Below are 19,622 nucleotides of genomic sequence, written 5' to 3' on the forward strand. Positions count from 1 at the left end.
GATTGCTGCACAGCACAGTGTTTTGCTCAGTTCATTTTCAATGTGGGTAGAGCAGGAGCCAATATTACATATACAGATGTATATTGAAATACCAAGGATTACTATCATTTTGGCTGGCAATTGGAAACGATTGGCCATACACTGACAGATGGACTTCAATCTAATCTTGAGAAAAGTTGTATAAAATTAGTGACTGTCAAGCTACTATACAACCTATATGTGTGTACTAAGGATTAATCGTGAGAATTACCTGCAGGCTGTGGGAATAGTCTCAGATTTATAAAATAGGCAATTAGTACTACTGCTGAGAATTAAATAGCTTGTCATTGCATACAGCCCTTGGAGGATTTGAATACACGTCCTCTTCTTCAACTACACACTACCCAGCAGGATAAGACTATTAGCAGGATGTATCATACATGCATTCAACTTCTTGACTGACAACGGGGAGTCTCTCGGGTGGGCATCATCCAGTGTATCTCAGGCTGTGCCCTATTTCAGTGTGGGACAGTGACATACAACCGCTTTCCTGGGAACACACTGCCCCACATTAGGATTTATTAGCATGACCTTGGTCCTATGGGTGATCTATGTGTTTTTTAGGTATATATAAAGGGGGTGTTTTTATATTAGGGGAGGGATTAGGTCTGCAGACTGTGTGATTCATGTCCGTCCGTCCGTGTCCCCCCCCCCCCCCCCCCCTTTGTGAGGGAGTCTTTTTCATTCATATTACTTACGCAGTTTGTGTTTTTAGTTGTTAAGCAGGGGTAGACCATAGGGGAGAACCCACCTTTTCTCTCTTTTTTTGGGGGGGTTTTTGCCTCTGGCCAAAATTATAGGGGGACATAGGGATTGGTGTTTTTTCTAGGCAATAAACAATTGTAGTTTAACTCATGCAGGTGTGTGCAGATCTTTTTGTTTTTTTATTTCTTCAGTGTTAAGTGTGTTTCACAATTTATAGGGGCAGCTGTCACATATTTTATAATTATTTTTGCACAATTTTATTATTGGTGGCGCCATTTATACCAACAATTTTTGATACAATATTATTAGCCAACAACCAGTCTCTAATCTTGCTTTATTTTTATCAAGTGTTTTAACTCAAAAAGTGACAAAACATTACAGATTTATTATATATATACACACATACATACATATATATATATATATATATATATATATATATATATATATATATATATATATATATATATATATATATATATATATATATATATATATATATATATATATATATACACATACACATACACATACACATATACACACACACATACATACACACACATATATATATATAATATTAGTTTTTTTAATAAATATACACAACAGGGAAAAATGTGATGACTGGTCCTCCAAGATGAATGAAAACAGAATCCTTAAAAGAATTGAAAACATGAAGCAGTTTTCAGAATGAATATAAAATAGCGCATGAACTCTTACCTAAAAGCCAAACTCCAGCTTTCGCTAAAAAAATAAAACCGCCCAAGTGCTGTTAAAAAGAAACATGAAAGGGTAAAAGATTTGTAAACTTTTTATTGCTGTTTGTATGGGTCATGTGGGAGATTTCTGCTCAGTTCCAGTGTGACAGTTGTCAAAACACAAAAGGGAGAGAAAATCTCCTTACTTTTAAAATTGACAGAACAGGAAGTAAGGGGAAATCCTCCTAACGGGGAACAAGCAGCAATAAAAACATATGTTCCTTTAGAGGGGAGGAAAGTTTAGAACTTCTGTAAGTAATGTATTGCGGTCTGTGTTCTCAGGTTGATCACCCCCTTTATGTCACTCTAGAAATCTAATTTATGGAAACAGCAAACCCGACACAGGTTCTAACCTTCTTTAACCCACTCTACCTAAATAGAATAAAAAATTAAGACTCAAATCTACTGAAGTACAAGTTTAAAAAAAACATAGTTTAGAAGCCCATTCCTTACTAAACCACCAACCCCAATTTAGTCCTTGCTGCAATGTACCTGCAAATACCTCAACTTTTATGTCACTTTCTTTTCTCCCCAGTTGCAATTCATGGTTCAAACACTTACTTGCTCATAACTTTCACTTCTCTATGGAATCATACAACATCCTTATACAGGTAAAATGTAGAAGATATAACAGTCTGTGTGGGTGAAAAAATATAGCGTTTCCAAAGCTGATTCTAGTTAGCGTTATCTAAATGAGAAGGGGCAGCTGTGTCCCTACAGGCAAGCCTAGCACACACCCCTAAGACCTTCATCTTCTGGCCTCTCCATTGTTTTAAGAAGATCTTCAACGAAGCTCATCTCTGCACTGACCTGGGCAGCCAGTGCTTCATATCTATTTTCTAGACGTCCCATTCTTCTCTTCAAGCCATTCACAACAAGCATTGCACTCCTTATATCCTCCTGAACCTGAGAACGTTGCCCTTCACCACGCTGCATCTCCTGCCTTAGTCCTATCAGTTGCCGTGTTACACCTTCCTGCTCTTCCCGATACCAGCTTTCTTTTTCCTCATAAATGGAATGCAGGGCACAAAGATCCTCACGGGAGGTATTCTGGCTTTTCTGCAGCTCTCGCAATGCATCCTCAGCTGCACCCAATTCCTCCAGCACATGACTGAATCTTTCAAAGTTCACATAAGTGTTATTAGGAGGCATGCTTGAGTGAGATTTAATTGTGTACTCCTTTAGTCTTGTCGTCTTCAATCTCCGGCGCTCAGGGCGTTTTCCACTATCTTCATGGCGCACGTTCCTGCGTCTTATTGCCTGATTAGGAAAAGGAAGAAAGAGTAATACTAATTTTAGTTTTTTTTATTAGTACAATCTACAAGTTTACTAATGTAAATTATGCAATTCATATTGCCTAACTGTAGAGCTAGAGGTTCACCTCCAGGACTCTGCTTGCTGGTGAATGAGCACCAAAAGGTTGGCAACTAAGCAAATACTTATGATGCACAAACAGGATCTTTCAATAAAGCAATATATGATAAAGAAATATTATATCATAGGACTTCAATGTTGAAGGAAATACAGAGGGGAGGTAAGTAAAACAGTAAGTTGCAAAAAAGGAAAAAAAAAAAAAAAAAAAAACGACGACGACGAGGGAAGAAGGATACCACCTAGTTCATGATGGAGAAGAAAATTAAAAAAATAACAAGAAATAGAAAAACCTCCATTTTCGGAACTGTTGATCCAAAAGGAAGTCTACCCCCCCCCCCCCCCCATAAAGCATGATCCAATTTGTTCCAGTGGGGAAAAATGCCTTCCTTATCCCCCAGGAGGCTTTCGGATATTCCCTGGACCATCTACCCCTGGTGTTATTACCCATGTTAGCAACCAGGTAATGAAGATCATCCCTCAAAAAAATAGGTTTGTTATTCAGGGTCTATACAGTACCTTCCAAAAGTAAAATGGTTACAGAAACACGGATGTAAGGATGATAACATTTTCATGCACTAGTATGACATGTTTTTGCGCAAACCTTTAAAATCTCCAGTACCTATATAGAAAAGGTTCTGTAAGGCTAAATAGATATTCACATGGCCAAACCTACTTCAAGGATGCAATTCTTCAGTGCTGTATTCCACTAACGTTTAAACAGAAATATACATACATTCCAGTGTGTGGTACTTTAAAGCAGAGTGCTAGCAACATAGAAGTCCATGGCAACGATATCTAGGTTTGAAATACCTGCCAAATAACGTTCCCGCTGTCTGCTTGTTTCAATAATTAGGAGCACATCTGACACCACCAGGTGGGGCCAACAACACTGGCCTGGTGTTTTGGGTCATGCTGAAATGCACTTGTGGATGACTCAATGTGGAACATTCTGGAGATGACTTTTTCAATCACACTAATTATTTACTTGCTTTACTTTATTTATTTAATGACTCTTTCTAGCCTTTTGCTATTTGAAATTATCCATACTATTTATATTACATTTGGGCAATAGAATGCAATTTATGTTACATATAAGTAGGACATCCTTTGTAGTGTACAGCTAACATTCTTCTGGACACCGTTTGGCAAGCCTCCTGGGCTGGATACGTCTGTTCTGTCCACAATATCCTTCATTTAGACTCGCCTTTATAACAGGTGAAGATTATGTGATGGTTTACATATTTTACATATGTGGTAGTCATTCTGATCTGCTGTAATTATTTAAACAAGCAAATGGCATGAGAACTATGTGGCAGGTTTTTCTAAAATTAATTTAGCTGCTGTGCTCTTATATGTTGCCATCAATCTGTTTTACCAACCATACATGGGAATGAATGGATGTCTCTGTTAAATTTCAGTGGAAGACTGAATGACTGCTTCCTTGGAGTAGGTTTGGATTCCCTATGCAGTCTTACACACATACACACACACTTTCAGATATTGTGCAATAACATGCGATACCAATGCATGGAGGCAGATGCAAGTTATGTCATCTGTAAAAAGGTTGCGTCTCTAACCAATTCCTTTTGGAAGGCCCTATATAGACATTGATTAATAAACCCTATTTTTGGGGCTGATCTTTATTAAACGGGATCGATATGTCTCCACTTGGAAGAGAACTTATCTATGTGGGTTACAAACTCTTCCAGCTATATAGGGGAGACAGAGGGCATTTTTTGCTATTATTTGGGTGTACCATGGTCTTTCATGCATGTTGTTTCAAAATTGTTAGGCAAAAAATAAGTAATGTAACAAATGCAGTATCCATATGTTTGTAAAAAAATGTAATTTATACTGTATCTTATTTATAATTACCATATTTATTGGCGTATGACACGCACCCCAATTTAAGAGGGAAGTTTCAGGGGAAAAAAAAAACCTTTTTTTAAAAAATAAACCACTGTGAAGCAAAATAATGGTCAGTGAGTATCAATGCAGCCTGATTAGTGCCCATCTGCAGCTTCAGTGCAGCCTGATCTGTGCCCATTCTGCAGCCTAATCAGTGCCCACCTGCAGTATTGCTCAGTGTCCATCTGCAGCCTTGCCGAAATATAGGCTGCCACCAAAGGGAAGGAGGAGACGAGTGCTGCCAAAATAGAGCCGGATCTCCTGTGCACTCGGCGTCACGCCCAGTCCCGCCCCTTGACCTGGATCCTATGATGGACATAACGCCGGTCCAATGCCGGGACGTCAATGCTAGGAGATGTCCAGGGGGCAGGACTGAGCTTGACTGCGAGCCGAGCCGAGTACATGCAAGCGCTCGTCCCCTCCCTCCCCTCGGTGGCAGCCTACATCGGTGTATAACACGCACACACGATTTTCCCCCTAGTTTAAGGGGGAAAAGGTGTGTGTTATACGCCGATAAATACGATATCACTTTATAGCTTGGTACACTGGTTTACTCTTTTTTTCTTATCAACTGCTTGCCGACCAGCCGCCGTCATACTGCGGCAGGTTGGCTCACCTGGGCGAGCCGTCGAAGCTGTACTTCGTGATGTCCGCCGGGCACCCACAATTGCTCCCGAGAGAGACAGAACGGAGGTATGTCAATTTAAATAGACAGATCTCTGTTATGTCAGGGGTGAAGAGACTAATCAGATGTTCCTACTGCTTAGGAACAATGATCAGTCTCCTCCCCCAGGCAGTCCCACCCATCCCCCTTGATCACCCCTAGTGTTAACTCCTTCCCTACCAATGACATTTATACAGTAATCAGTGGCTATTTTTAGCACTGATCGCTGTATAAATGTCAACGGTCCCAAAAAAGTCAAGTGTCTGATCTGTCCGCCGCAATGTCGCAGTCCAATAAAAAAGAAAAAAAAAAAACGCAGATCCCCGCAACTACTAGTAAAAAATAAAAAACACAACTATAAAAATGACATTAATATATCCCCTATTTTGTAGACGCTATAACTTTTGCGCAAACCAATAAATATACACTTATTGCATTTTGTTTTACCAAAAATATGTAGAAGAATACATATATCGGCCTAAACTGAGGAAGAATTTTTTTAACTTTTTTTTGGATATTTATTATAGCAAAAAGTAAAACATTGTTTTCTTTTCAAAATTGTCATTTTTTTGTTTATAGCACAAAAAAATAAAAGACCGCAGAGGTGATCAAATACCACCAAAAGAAAGCTCTATTTGTGGGAAAAAAAGGACGTCGATTTTGTTTGGGTATAGTGTCGCATGACCGCGCAATTGCCAGTTAAAGCGACACAGTGCAGTATCGCAAAAAAACGGCCTGGCCATTAAGAGGGCAAATCTTCCAGGGCTTAAGTGGCTAAGGTAATAATTTCTCACAGTCCAGACTTTTTTTTGTAGCCATTTTTCGTTCGATGATAGCCTCTGTTGTATTACATTTTAATTACCAAAAAATTACTTTTACACTAAAGGTTTTATTGTATGAATTTTCAGAATTAAAATGTATGTATGGCATGTTATTTTTATTTTATTTTTTAAAATTTTGGATGTAAAGGATGTAATGGATGTAAGGGCAAATTCACAAACATGGAATTCAGTTTTTTCCCTCCTTAAAAATACAGCTCCCTTCTGGCTCATGTTAGCAGAGAGAGAATTTCTATAAAGAATTTATGGAGTGCCTTTTAATATTGGCACACTCACAGGGCAAGGGAATGGCAGTTGGCAGGGTTAAGTATTGAAGTCAGCTGCTAGTAAAATAAAGAAACTAGTCTCAAAGTTGCACCAGAGAAGGGACTTCTAGATAACAAAAAATATAAAAGGAGGCATCTTGTGGTAGATACTTTTAGACAAGACATTTTGCTTTCAATTATAATGGATAAAACACACAGAATTAAAGGCAATATAAATAAAAAAAACTCCTTAGACTAAGCCTTCAGTTCATTCTCACCTTAATCCATGAATGTTCTAAGCTCTCGTCAATTGTCATCCGTTTCCTGAAACAATATTCATATGGGTAATTAACTAAACCAAAGTTAATCTATATTCACTTCAAGCATTCAGTCATGTGCTTGAGACGTTTCTATTTTATACTTTAGTAAACCACCTTTAAAATTGCTTTTGTCCCAAAGAAGAAAAAGCAAAAGATAAATTCAAGCAAAATGACCATTTAGCACTTAAAAAAGGCCTTCTATACAGTGGCTTTGTTTTTCAATTCTGTGGTTACCAGTAATTTGTTGTATTAAAACGCCCTATACTTGAGCTTGCGGATATGTGTGTGAGGTAGTCTCAAAACATTTGTAGCTGCCTTACTCAACCTTTTCAACACAGAGGAACCTATTGAAAACAACTTTCCGGTCTCTGGGAACCCCTGCTAAAAAGGTACTATATCGAAAACCCATGATACACGAGTTGGATAGTCAGCGGGAACAATGCTTCTAACACTTGTGGACACTGGGAAGAATTACTCCCTTACAAATCGCTAAAAAGATTAATGGTGTCAGTGGGAACTGATTGGACAGGCAGACATTGCTCATGGAACCCCTAGCAACCCCTGGAGGAAACCTATAGTTCCATTGAACCCTGGTTGAGAAACCCAGACTTGTAGTATGCTGTAGCCTTCCCCAAAAGGCAGCCCTAATCCTTTTCTTAGTGTTCATTACAAGACACAGAATAAAGCATTCTGGATCCAATGGGTCATTCTGCCATCTTCAAGGTATTTGACACTGGCAAACAAACCTGTAAGAAAAGCCCACTATAACCCCTCCCACTCCCAGCATGCCTTAGTTTTGTTATCAAACAACAGTAGAAGTGAATCATGGGAACAGAAGGCCCATCCTGTAATGTACTTTTAGGATTTTACAGGTGAGACAAAAATCCTATTTCCTAATCATTGAAGGACACATGATGAAGTATTCTAGAGCAAATGGAATGTACAAAAAAAAAAACAAAAAAAAAAAAACAGTCCAACTGAGGGGTAGGAAACAGAGCAAACAAAAGGCTAACGGGCCCAAAAGAAAAAAACAGATTAACAGAGGCAGCTCAACAGAACACACAGAATCACCTGAAGGGACTTACAACCAAAGCCTAGGCTAGCTGAGGCCTGCACATCCAACATAACTACTGTAAGTGTTATCAGAAAACCAGGTGGAAGCTTTCTTTAATCTAAAGCAGATTAATGATGCTGAAAAGCCCAAGAAGCACTAACTGATCTGGTAAAGTTTGTCTCTCAAGCATGAACAGCTGTCAAATCCACTGGTGGCCACTAGGAAACACTACAATTCTGCCTGGGAGCCTATACTTGTAATCCTATTTGGAGGAGAGGGACGCCTGGTGGCCAGCTGGGAGTATTGCATCTTAAATTTTGTATGACCTGCTTAGCAATAATAGGTCATACAATTCTGGTGAGAGTTCTGTTTGCATAAAAGGTATGGTCACTTGAGGTGAAGTGCACATATTTTTCTAAGTGTGGACTTCACACACTAATGTTTCTTTCACTTACATGATTTGGTACATATGCATTGGTTGAGATCTTGGTTTTTCAATTTTAATTTATATATTGCATTTATTAATTATGTATATGGCCATTGTGTGTTACTGGTATATATAAATATACAACCCCTACACAGGACTGGCTGCAACAGGGAATGTACTGGAAAAATCTTAACATGTGAATGGCTCTCTAGGGAACCAAGGCTAGCCCCCTTAGAAGCAGCCGACAGAGGCAGCTCCAGATCTAGACATGTGTGGACTGCATCAATAATGATGGAAACGATATCCTTTTCTGCAGACTGATACTCACTGTATTAATCAGGACCATGAGGAGTGATGCAATTATCTGTGTCAGGGCCTTTAGGGGTGATGGTGGTATCCCTCCTGAACTGCTAGCTAAGCGGAAGCTGGTCAGGACCGACTATCTCCAACCCTTACACCTATTATCCACCATGTATATGTATGTTAGGAAATCACTCTAAGGGTACTGCCTGCTGGGCCACTGAACGTGATCATCACTTAAAGCAGCAGAGAGCTCAAGACAGAACAGTGGCAGTGGTGTGAAGTGGTGGTGGTGAGGAGTGAGCGAGCCAGTGCTGGGTGCTAAACTAAATTTAGTTGAGTCTACTATGCATGTACACAGCATTCTCCAATGCTGTGTACATGCACAGTAGGCTCAACTAAATTTGGGGTATGCCCAGGCCCAAGGCAGGGTAATAGATTAAAACAAAATGGTTGCAGTCATCAGTTTTCACTGTCAAAGAGAGACATAGTCACTGCCATTCCTACCAAGTTAACCCCTCTAGCACACCTAGGCTCCCATAAGAATGCAAGGTCCTGGCTTACCACAGATGTCTTCTACCACTTGGCAACTAACAACTGGAATAAATCATCCCAATAAAAACATGGGGATTTTAGCCATTTAAGCCAACTGGTAGAAGGATGAGGCCTCTCCCAGGTTATATGCCCTCTGGAAAGGCATACCCCCTAAGGGGTCTTCACCCCAGACAGGTGGATCAAGACTCTAGAACTGTAAAAAGCACTCTGCCGCTGCCTCATCACAATGCATGGTGTGTGTATAGGTGGGTGCCTCTAGTGGAGTCCAGTGCTTAAAGGCACAATACATGCTGGCCCCACATATTCATCTTGGTAGGGTCCAGGTACAGTTCTCAAAGCTATGGTGACTTATCTGCAAAATCATTTTCTGGGAGTAAAGTACAATCTTGACCATGGGTTATATGCTGTCACTTTCAGATGAGGACACTAGCAAACAAAGCTGGTAAGACAAGCCTATATAATCCCTCCCGCTCCCAGCAATGCCTTTTTTTTTTAGCATGCAATCAGTTGAAAACACCAGGACAGAGGTGAGGGTGGCCTGTGTCCTGTACTTCAAGAAAAGGATTTTACGGGCAAGTCAAAAATGCTTTTTTTTTTTTTTTTTTTTTAATTGTACAGCACAGAACACAGGCCATTTTAAATCTTGACCATGGAACATCCCCAAGCAATACAACAGAGGGATAGGCAACACAGCAAACAAAGCCAATAGGCCCAAAACAAAGGAAACATGTTCCTAATTCAATGAGAAGCTTGAACCACCTTACAGCCGAAGTTTAGCGTCAGCAGAGGCGTAAACATTCACCTGGTAAAACTTTAAACACGTTTGAATAGAAGACCAGATGGCGACCTTGCAAATCTGAGAAACAGATGCCTGGTGCTGAAAAGCGCATGAGGCACATACTAAAAATCAGTCAAGTTAGCCTTCAAAGGGAAAGGAGATTCCCTATTCTTCAAGGCATAGACCTTAGTGATAGTCTGCCTAATTCACCTAGAGATTGGGGGGGGGGGGATGCAGGACAGCCCTTGCAATACCCTGCAGACAGGGTAAAAAGAATCTGAGGTTCAGATGGACACAGTGGCTGAAAGAAAATCTTGCAAACTACATCTAAAACAAACAATGTAGAGAGATCTCTTTTGGGTTCTTTGGAGCAGGACAATGTTCTGATTAAGGTGGAAGGAGGAAACCACCTTAGGGAGCAACAAGGCTCAGGGCCTTAAAACCACCTTGTCTTTATGAAAAAAAAAGGAAGGGTTCTTTAGAGAATAAGGCTGCGAGATCTGAGACCCGTCTTGCTGTTGTGATAGCAAGCATAGCAAAATAACAATAGTGATACGTGATAGAAGAATGAAAAAAAAAAAAAAAAAAAAAAAAAACTATACTTACAAGTAAGGAAGAATCTAGAATAGGCTCAAAAGGGAGACTTCTGTAAAGCCAACAGAACCAAATTAAGATCCCAAGCTGAGACATGTATGAACAGGGGGAGGAACGTGAGCCACCTCTTAAACGAAGTTCTTTACCAGAGAATAAGTAGTCAGCGGCCCTAATGCCATGTACACACGATCGGACTTTTCGACCGAACTGGTCCGACGGAACTAATCCGTCGGACAATTCGATTGTGTGTGGGCTTCATCGGACCTTTTCTAATCGAAAAATCTGTCAGACTTTATAAATAGAACATGTTTCAAATCTTTCCAATGGACTCGAGCCCGATCCAAAAATCCGTTTGTCTGTATTCTAGTCCGACGGACAAAAAAGGACACAAGGGCAGCTATTGGCTACTGGCTATGAATGTCCCTATTTTAGTCCGGTCGTACGTCATCACGTTCGAAACGATCAGACTTTGGTGTGATTGTGTGTAGGCAAGTCCGTTTAGTTGAAACTCCGTCAAAAAGTCCTTTGGGGTTCAGTCCGGCGAAAAGTCCGGTCGTGTGTACACGGCATAACAGAATGGCCAATGCAGAGACTTGACCCGTCAGGGTACTCAAGGCCAAATGTTGGTCAAGCCCAGATTAGAGGAAGGACAAGATACATCCCACACAAATTATCGTCTAGAGCAGTGGTTCTCAACCCCTGTCCTCAGGACCCACTAACAGGCCAGATTTTAAGTATTACCCTGGGGAGATGCAGACTAGATTACTGCAATTACTGAGCAGCAATTGAGATATCACCAGTGATGTATTTCAGTCATCTTGCAAACCTAGCCTGTAAGTGGGTCCTGAGGACAGGAGTTGAGAACCACTGGTCTAGGGCAGTGATGGCAAACCTTGGCACCCCAGATGTTTTGGAACTACATTTCCCATGATGATCATGCACTCTGCAGTGTAGTTGAGCATCATGGGAAATGTAGTTCCAAAACATCTGGGGTGCCAAGGTTCGCCATCACTGGTCTAGAGTGATATATCCATGTCTCAGACCATGCAAAGTAAGCCTTCAAAGTGTGATAATAAAACTTGAGAGGTCGATTTTCTAGCTTTAAGCAGTGTGAGGTCACAATAAAGCCTGGTACCCTCATGCAAAATCAGGCCACAGGATGCTTTTTGGAGCGCAGGGTCTGGACACGAGCTTTGAGGGTCAACACTTGTTCCTTAGGTAGAAACACTTGGGCTTGGGTAGTGTTAAAGACTACTCCAAAACGGTGGGTTGAATCAAACGCAGACCTATATAGGTTGAGAATCCGCCAAAAGCACTAAAGTGCCTGTTTTGTACACCACACAATAGCCACCTGTGTTGGGGCAAGCGATCATTAAAAAAAAAAAAAAAAAAAAAAGGTCACCCAGATATCCAATAATGTGGATTTACCAAGAGCACTGCAGCACCAGAATCAGGGCAAGTACTTGATAAAGAGCTGAGTGGTCATGGAAAGGCCAAAAAGCGAAGAGCCACAAAGTGGAAGTGCTGCTGGACCACTGCAAAACACAGAAACCTCTGATTCTGGCGGAGAAATAGTTACATGCATCCTTGATGTCTATCTATGCTAAAAATTCTCCTTTTTGCAGTGATGCAATAACAGACCGGCCCGATTACATCTATAAATTTTGGCAAGAATGTGTTGCTCCATGTGTGTTGGCCTGTCCACTAGTCACATTTCTCTACTGCCTGACATCCTCCATGAGTGTGAGGGAACTCCTGTGGAGTACTCGCGACCTTAATCATGCAGAGGCTGTTGACTTTGAGCAGGAGGAGTGCAGATGTCCTGTGTTCTTTGCTCCTCAAAAAGTGACACAGGTTATGCTTATGGTTGCGACAGACCATTTTAGAAAGTGACGCACAACAGGCTATGGCAGCAATAAACACATGTCTGGAACAAACATGCAGATCAGAAGTCAGAGCTTTTAATCTGCAGACTTAGCTGACGACTAATGTGAACCCGTAGAAGCCTCAAGTGTTTAAGCTAAAAACTCTGCTTAAAGTCCTTGTACCAAGTGGTGCTTTCATTCAGAAGAATACATAATCAGCTTTGGTTCAGGGACCAAAGAGTATCTTAAAGTATGTTGGTGCAAAATAAAAAGGGAAAAACGTGCAGTAGCTCTCTCCATTGCATACACATTGTCTTGCATGTCATCTTTTACTGAACGGTTCTCATAAGGAATGGGCTTGGGCGTGTTCAGGATCCCAACTGCCCGATCCCGCCAGGAAGCCGACACTGCACACCACTAATTACAGCGCAGTGAGACATTTCCCAGTCCGCAGCTGCACAGATCAAGAAAGGTCTCACTGCCTGCGATTAGCGGTGTGCAGTGTTGGCTTCCTGGCGGGATCGGGCAGGTGGGATCCCGAACACGCCCGAGCCCATCTCTAGTCCTTATCACTACAACACAGGCAGTATTGATTTTGCAGTCCATTAGTGGATCAATTAGACTTCTTGAAATAACACAGGAAAGCTCTGAGTGTCTGACCTGATAACAAGTATTTGTTTTTGCTCTTATCTAAATATATTACAAAGCACTAAAATCAATTAGCAAACCAAAAAAGGTAGCAAAAAAAAAAAAAAATACCTTTGTTAGGGTTTACAAACACTTTCTTTATTGATGATTGTTGGGGGGGGTGCATTTTACCAACTTTACCTTGGGCGATAATGGACCTTGTCCTGGCTAACAATGATCATGTCATATTTCCTGGGTAACATTAGCAGGTCAGCAAATTAGTAGGTTTGCACAATTCACAATATATATATATATATATATATAATTTTTTTTTTAAACTACTCACTTGGGATCTTTGACCAGTAATCTTCGGATAAAATCTTTTGCAAGTTCGCTTGTGTTGCTAAAATATTCCTCATCAAAATCATAATTAACACCAGAGATATTGGTCAACGTTTCCTGCTTTGTCTCTCCTAAGAAGGGAGATGCTCCACTCAGGCTGGTAGTGGAAAATAGAAAACACTTCAATAAATCAAATTTCAGATGAAAACATTAATTATAATGGGACAAGGAACAGGAAACAGATGTGTAATAAAGCTCACTCTCATTTATGTTTTTCATTTCAAATCAGTATTAGACAAGGTTTTTCTCGAACTGATACACACACACACACACACACACGGTCATATTATGCCAACTCTGAATGGATTTTTGCCAGAGCAAAACACTTTCCCAGGCAAACTAATCATGTGACCCACCTGCTCAGGTCAAATATATATTCCAGACAGAGTGTCATGGATAAACAAGGTAATGGTTGTTAGATAAAAAAATCTGCGACAAATTAAAACTTGCTTGGGGACCTTTATAACAATATGAATCGTAATCCTCATCAATCCCCTAGATACCAGTGTATCAGCTTTATTAATTCATTTTCCACCAATTAGTACACAATATTTGTAGCCCTTTCTATACCCATAGACAACCATACTCAGGACGTAGAACAAAAAAAAAAAAAAGTGTAACTACCTCAGTGGCGCCATATTTTAACTCCATATCCTCAAAATGTTTTCTGACGTGGCCTTGTAACCCCTTTTGGCAGCACAGGCATGTAAACAAACACATGGCTGCTATAGCAGCTGGGATTCGGTTTACATTTTCACTCCTGGCTCTCGGTAATGTAATAGAAGCGATAGAAGGGGTTTGGGCAGCTGGGTGTCCGAGACCTCCATGTCGGGTGTCAGGATGGGGAGCTTTAATCTTGACTTCTCTGGCTATAGAAGAAGCTGACTGAGGACAGTCTGCGCTATCAGCTTCAACAGATTGCAAGGGAGACATTTGAACATTGCAGCATAGAGTTTTCTCTAAGTCAGTGGTCATCAACCCTGTCCTCAGGGCCCACTAACAAGCCAAGTTTGCAAGATAACTCAAATACATCACAGTGATCAGTGCTCAGTGATTGAAATATTCTAGTCTGCATCTCCTCAAGGTAATACATAAAACCCGGCCTGTTAGTGGGCCCTGAGGACAGGGTTGATGACCACTGCTCTAAGGGATGGTTTGAGTAAACATTTTAAACCACAAAGCCACTAGGAGTAAATATCTGCATATCAATGGGGTACTTGAGATACAGTGGGGAAAATTATTATTTGATCCCCTGCAGATTTTGTAAGTTTGCCCACTTACAAAGAAATGAAGGGTCTATCATATTTATTGTAGGCATATTTTAAATGATGATAGGGACAGAATATCAACCAAAAATCCAGAAAAAAACAAAAAAAAACAAACCAACACATGATACAAAATGTTATAAATGGAGTTGCAGTTCAGTGAGTAAATAGGTATTTGATCCCCAAGCAAAACATGACTTAGTACTTGGTGGAGAAACCCTTGTTGGCAGGCACAGAGGTAAGACGTATCTTGGTTACCAGGTTTGCACACATCTCAGGTGGGATTTTGGTCCACTCTTTACAGATCTTCTCTAAATCCTTAAGGTTTCTTGGCTAGTGCTTGGAAACTCCAAGTTTCAGCTCCCTCCATAAATTTTCTATAGGATTAAGGGGTCTGGAGACTGGCTGGGCCACTCCATGACCTTAATGTGCTTCTTCTTGAGCCACTCTTTTGTTGCCTTGGCAGTATGTTTTGGGTCATTGTCATGCTGGAAGACCCATCCATGACCCATCTTCAGTGTTCTGGCTGAGGGAAGAAGGTACTCATCCAAGATTTTACAATACATGACCCCTCAACGCGACAAAATCGGCCTGTACCTTCAGCAGAGAAATAGCCCCAAAGTGTAAAGGTTTCCACCTCTGTGCTTGACTGTAGGCATGGTGTTTTTAGAGTCATAGTCAGCATTTTTTTCATCATAGGGCGAAATATCGCATGGAGCTCTAGACTGAGGGCGATTGATGGTTATTTTGTATTTCTTCCATTTGAGAATAATCACTCCAACAGTTGTATCCTTCTCACCAAGCTTCTTGCTGATGGTGTGGTAGCCCATTCCAGCCTTGTGCAGGTCTACAATCTTGTCCCCAATGTCCTTTGACAGCTCTTTGTTCTTGGAAATGATGGTGGGTTTGAATGGGAAAAAAAAAAAAAAGAAAAAAGAGAGATTCTGTGGACAGGTGTCTTCTATACCAGTGTTTCTCAACTCCAGTCCTCAAGGCGCCCCAACAGGTCATGTTTTCAGGATTTCCCTCAGATGAAACAGCTGTGGTAATTACTAAGGGAGTGAGACTGATCAAATCACCTGTGCAAAATAATGGGAAGCCTGAAAACATGACCTGTTGGGGTGCCTTGAGGACTGGAGTTGAGAAACACTGTTCTATACACATAACGAGTCGTCATTAGGAGCACCTTCTTAAATTGACAGGAATAATCTGTGTACCACATGAGCACATACTGTAGCTAGTCTGTGGAAGCCAGAATTATTGTTGGTTAATAGGGGGGATCAAATACTTATTTTATTCACTGAACTGCAACTCAATTTATAACATTTGTATTATGTGTTTTTTCTGGATTTTTGGTTAATATTCTGTCTATCATTTAAAATACACCTATGATAAAAATTATAGACCCTTCATTTCTTTGTAAGTGGGCAAACTTAAAAAATATGCAGGGCAACAAATAGTTATTTTCCCCACTGTACAGTGACCCACACAACACCCGTAGGTAACGATAAAACATTGTCTTAATTCATCTGAGCTTCAGGTAAATAACTAAGTGCACAAGTGAAATATAAACGGGGGGCTGTTTTACCTGCCAAAGTATTTGCATTTCTATCTATTCAGTCCTAAAATTTACATAGTCCTTTCAGAAAGAGCAGCCAGGAGGAAGACACAATTAGGGAATACATAGCTGACACCTCACTGCCGCAGTCTGTAGACTTGAGTAGTGAAGGAGCAGCAGAAGATGGCTTAGCTCATCTCTCTGCTCCTGTCAGCAAATATGTATGATGCTCACCAGAATGGGTCCCAGTGCTGCCCCTACCTCACCTAGTTGAAGCGCTGCTGTACAGTAGACAGAAAGAGGTTGATATAATTTCAAAGTCAGGTACTTACAGTGGATGCAATTAAAAAAGATACACATTTTATGGTCACAAAGCTGCATTCACTTGTGTCTTTTACATCTGCCTGAAGTTCAGCTTTAAGGAGTACAAGCACTAATAAACCTGAGATATGATGGGCTAGCAAAAATAGAAATTAGGATTTGTATAGCTATGGTCAGCAAAATACTCACAGGATGTAAGTTATAACTCCAATGCTCCTGTGGAAACAAAGACATATGTTAAGTCAATAGAATAACAATTTTCAATAAGTCTGTGCATACAGTCAAATATTTCACCTTACAAAAAAATCTCTCTCCATCCACACACACACAGTATCTCACAAAAGTGAGTACACACCTCACTTTTCATGGGACGCCACCGAAGAAATGACACTTTGCTACAATGTAAAGTAGCGAGTGTACAGCTTGTATAGCAGCGTAAATTTGCTGTCCCCTCAAAATAACTCAACACCCAGCCATTAATGTCTAAACCCACTGGCAACATAAGTGAGTACACCCCTAAGTGAAAATGTCCAAACTTGGGCCCAATTAGTCATTTTGCCTCTCCCGGTGTCATGCGACTCGTTAGTGTTACAAGGCCTCAGGTGTGAATAGGGAGCAGGTGTGTTAAATGTGGTGTTTTCGCTCTCGCTCTCTCATACTGGTCACTGGAAGTTCAACATCGCACCTCATGGCAAAGAACTCTGAGGATCTTAAAAAAAAAAAGAAGTGTTGCTCTACATAAAGATGGCCTAGGCTATAAGATTACCAAGACCCTGAAACTGAGCTGCAGCATGGTGGCCAAGACCATACAGCGGTTTAACGGGACAGGTTCCACTCAGAACAGGCCTCGCCATGGTCGACCAAAGAAGTTGAGTGCACGTGGTCAGCGTCATATGCAGAGGTTGTCTTTGGGAAATAGACGTATGAGTGCTGCAGAGGTTGAAGAGGTGGGGGGGGGGTCAGTCTGTCAGGGCTCAGACCATACGCCGCACACCGCATCAAATTGGTCTGCATGGCTGTTGTCCCAAAAGGAAGCCTCTTCTAAAGGTGATGCACAAGAAAGCCCGCAAACAGTTTGCTGAAGACAAGCAGACTAAGGACACGGATTACTGGAACCATGTCCTGTGGTCTGATGAGACCAAGATAAACTTATTTGGTTCAGATGGTGTCAAGCGTGTGTGGCGCCAACCAGGTGAGGCTTACAAAGACAAGTGTGTCTTACCTACAGTCAAGCATGTTGGTGGGAGTGTCAAGGTCCGGGGCTGCATGAGTGCTGCCGGCACTAGGGAGCTACAGTTCATTGGGGTTGGGGGAACCATGAATGCCAACATGTACTGGGACATACTGAAGTAGACCATGATCCCCTTCCTTCAGAGACTGGGCCACAGGGCAGTATTCCACCATGAGAACGACCCCAAACACACCTACAAGACTACCACTGCCTTGCTAAAGAAGCTGAGAGTAAAGGTGATGGACTGGCCAAGAATGTATCCAGACCTAAACCCTATGGAGCATCTGTGGGGCATCCTCAAACGGAAGGTGGAAGAGTGCAAGGTCTCTATCATCCACCAGCTCTGTGATGTCATCATGGAGGAGTGGAAGAGGACTCCAGTGGCAACCTGTGAAGCTCAAGTCAACTCCATGCCCAAGAGGGTTATAGCAGTGTTGGAAAATAATGGTGGCCACACAAAATATTGACACTTTGGGCCCAATTTGGACATTTTCACTTAGGGGTGTACTCACTTATGTTGCCAGCGGATTAGACATTAATGGCAGTGCGTTGAGTTATTTTGAGGGAACAGCAAATTTACACTGTTATACAAGCTGTACACTCACTACTTTACATTGTAGCAAAGTGTCATTTCTTCAGTGTTGTCACATGAAAAGATATAATAAAATATTTACAAAAATGTGAGGGGTGTACTCACTTGTGAGATACTGTACATACAGTGGCTATAAAAAGGCTACACACCCTTGTTAAAATGTGAGGTTTCTGTGAAGTAAAAAAATGATACAAAGATAAATCATTTCAGAACTTTTTCCACCTTTAATGCATCTATAAACTGTACAACTCAATTGAAAAACAAACTGACCCTCTTATAACTGGCGATGTAGCTGTGTTCAGAATTAAGCAATCACATTCAAACTCATGTTAAATAGGAGTCAGTACACACCTGCCATCATTTAAATGTGCCTCTGATTAACCCCAAATAAAGTTCAGCTGTTCTAGTAGGTCTTTCCTGACATTTTATTAGTTGCATTCTACAGCAAAAGAGAACTCCGCAGAGAGCTTCCAAAGCACCAGAGGGATCTCATTGTTAAAAAGGCATCAGTCAGGAGAAGGGTACAAAGGAATTTCCAAGGCTTTAAATATAACATGGAATACAGTGAAGACAGTCATCATTAAGTGGAGAAAATATGGCACAACAGTGACATTACTAAGAACTGGACGTCCCTTCAAAATTGATGAAAAGACAAGAAGCAAATTGGTCACGGAGGCTGCCAAGAGGCCTACAGCAACATTAAAAGGAATATCTGGCAAGTACTGGCTGTGTGGTACATATGACAACGGTGTCCTGTATTCTTTTTATGTCTGGGCTATGGGGTAGAGTGGCAAGATGGAAGCCTTTTCTTACCAAAAAAACATCCAAGCCCGGCTAAATTTAGCAAAAACAGATCTGAAGTCATCCAAAAGCATGTGGGAAAATGTGTTATGGTCTGATAAAACCAAGGTTGAACTTTTTGGCCATAATCCCAAAAGATATGTTTGGCGCAAAAACAACACTGCCCATCACCAAAAAGAACACCATACCCACAGTGAAGCATGGTGGTGGCAGCATCATGCTTTGGGAATGTTTTTCTTCAGCTGGAACAGGGGCCTTAATCAAGGTAGAGGGAATTATGAACAATTCCAAGTACCAGTCAATATTTGCACAAAACCTTCAGGCTTCTGCTAGAAAGCTGAACATGAAGAGGAACTTCATCTATCAGCATGAGAACGACCCAAAGCATACATCCAAATCA

The 19,622-nt window shown here is 41.0% G+C and overlaps 1 protein-coding gene across 1 annotated transcript in view; it reads right to left on the reverse strand.

The window, feature by feature from the left end:
* Positions 1-1,537: 1,537 nt before the first annotated feature.
* Positions 1,538-19,622, reverse strand: part of DAPK3 (death associated protein kinase 3) — a 47,887-nt gene continuing 29,802 nt past the window's right edge. Inside the window, exons 5-8 of the mRNA XM_073597253.1 lie at positions 16,788-16,814; positions 13,399-13,551; positions 6,811-6,856; positions 1,538-2,762 (exon numbers count right to left, since the gene is read on the reverse strand). Of these exons, the coding sequence (XP_073453354.1) occupies positions 2,229-2,762; positions 6,811-6,856; positions 13,399-13,551; positions 16,788-16,814 (760 nt within the window). The 3' untranslated portion in view covers positions 1,538-2,228. The remainder of the gene's footprint in view (positions 2,763-6,810; positions 6,857-13,398; positions 13,552-16,787; positions 16,815-19,622) is intronic.

This window comes from Aquarana catesbeiana, linkage group LG01 (assembly GCF_042186555.1).
Source record: "Aquarana catesbeiana isolate 2022-GZ linkage group LG01, ASM4218655v1, whole genome shotgun sequence".
NCBI lineage: Eukaryota > Metazoa > Chordata > Amphibia > Anura > Ranidae > Aquarana > Aquarana catesbeiana.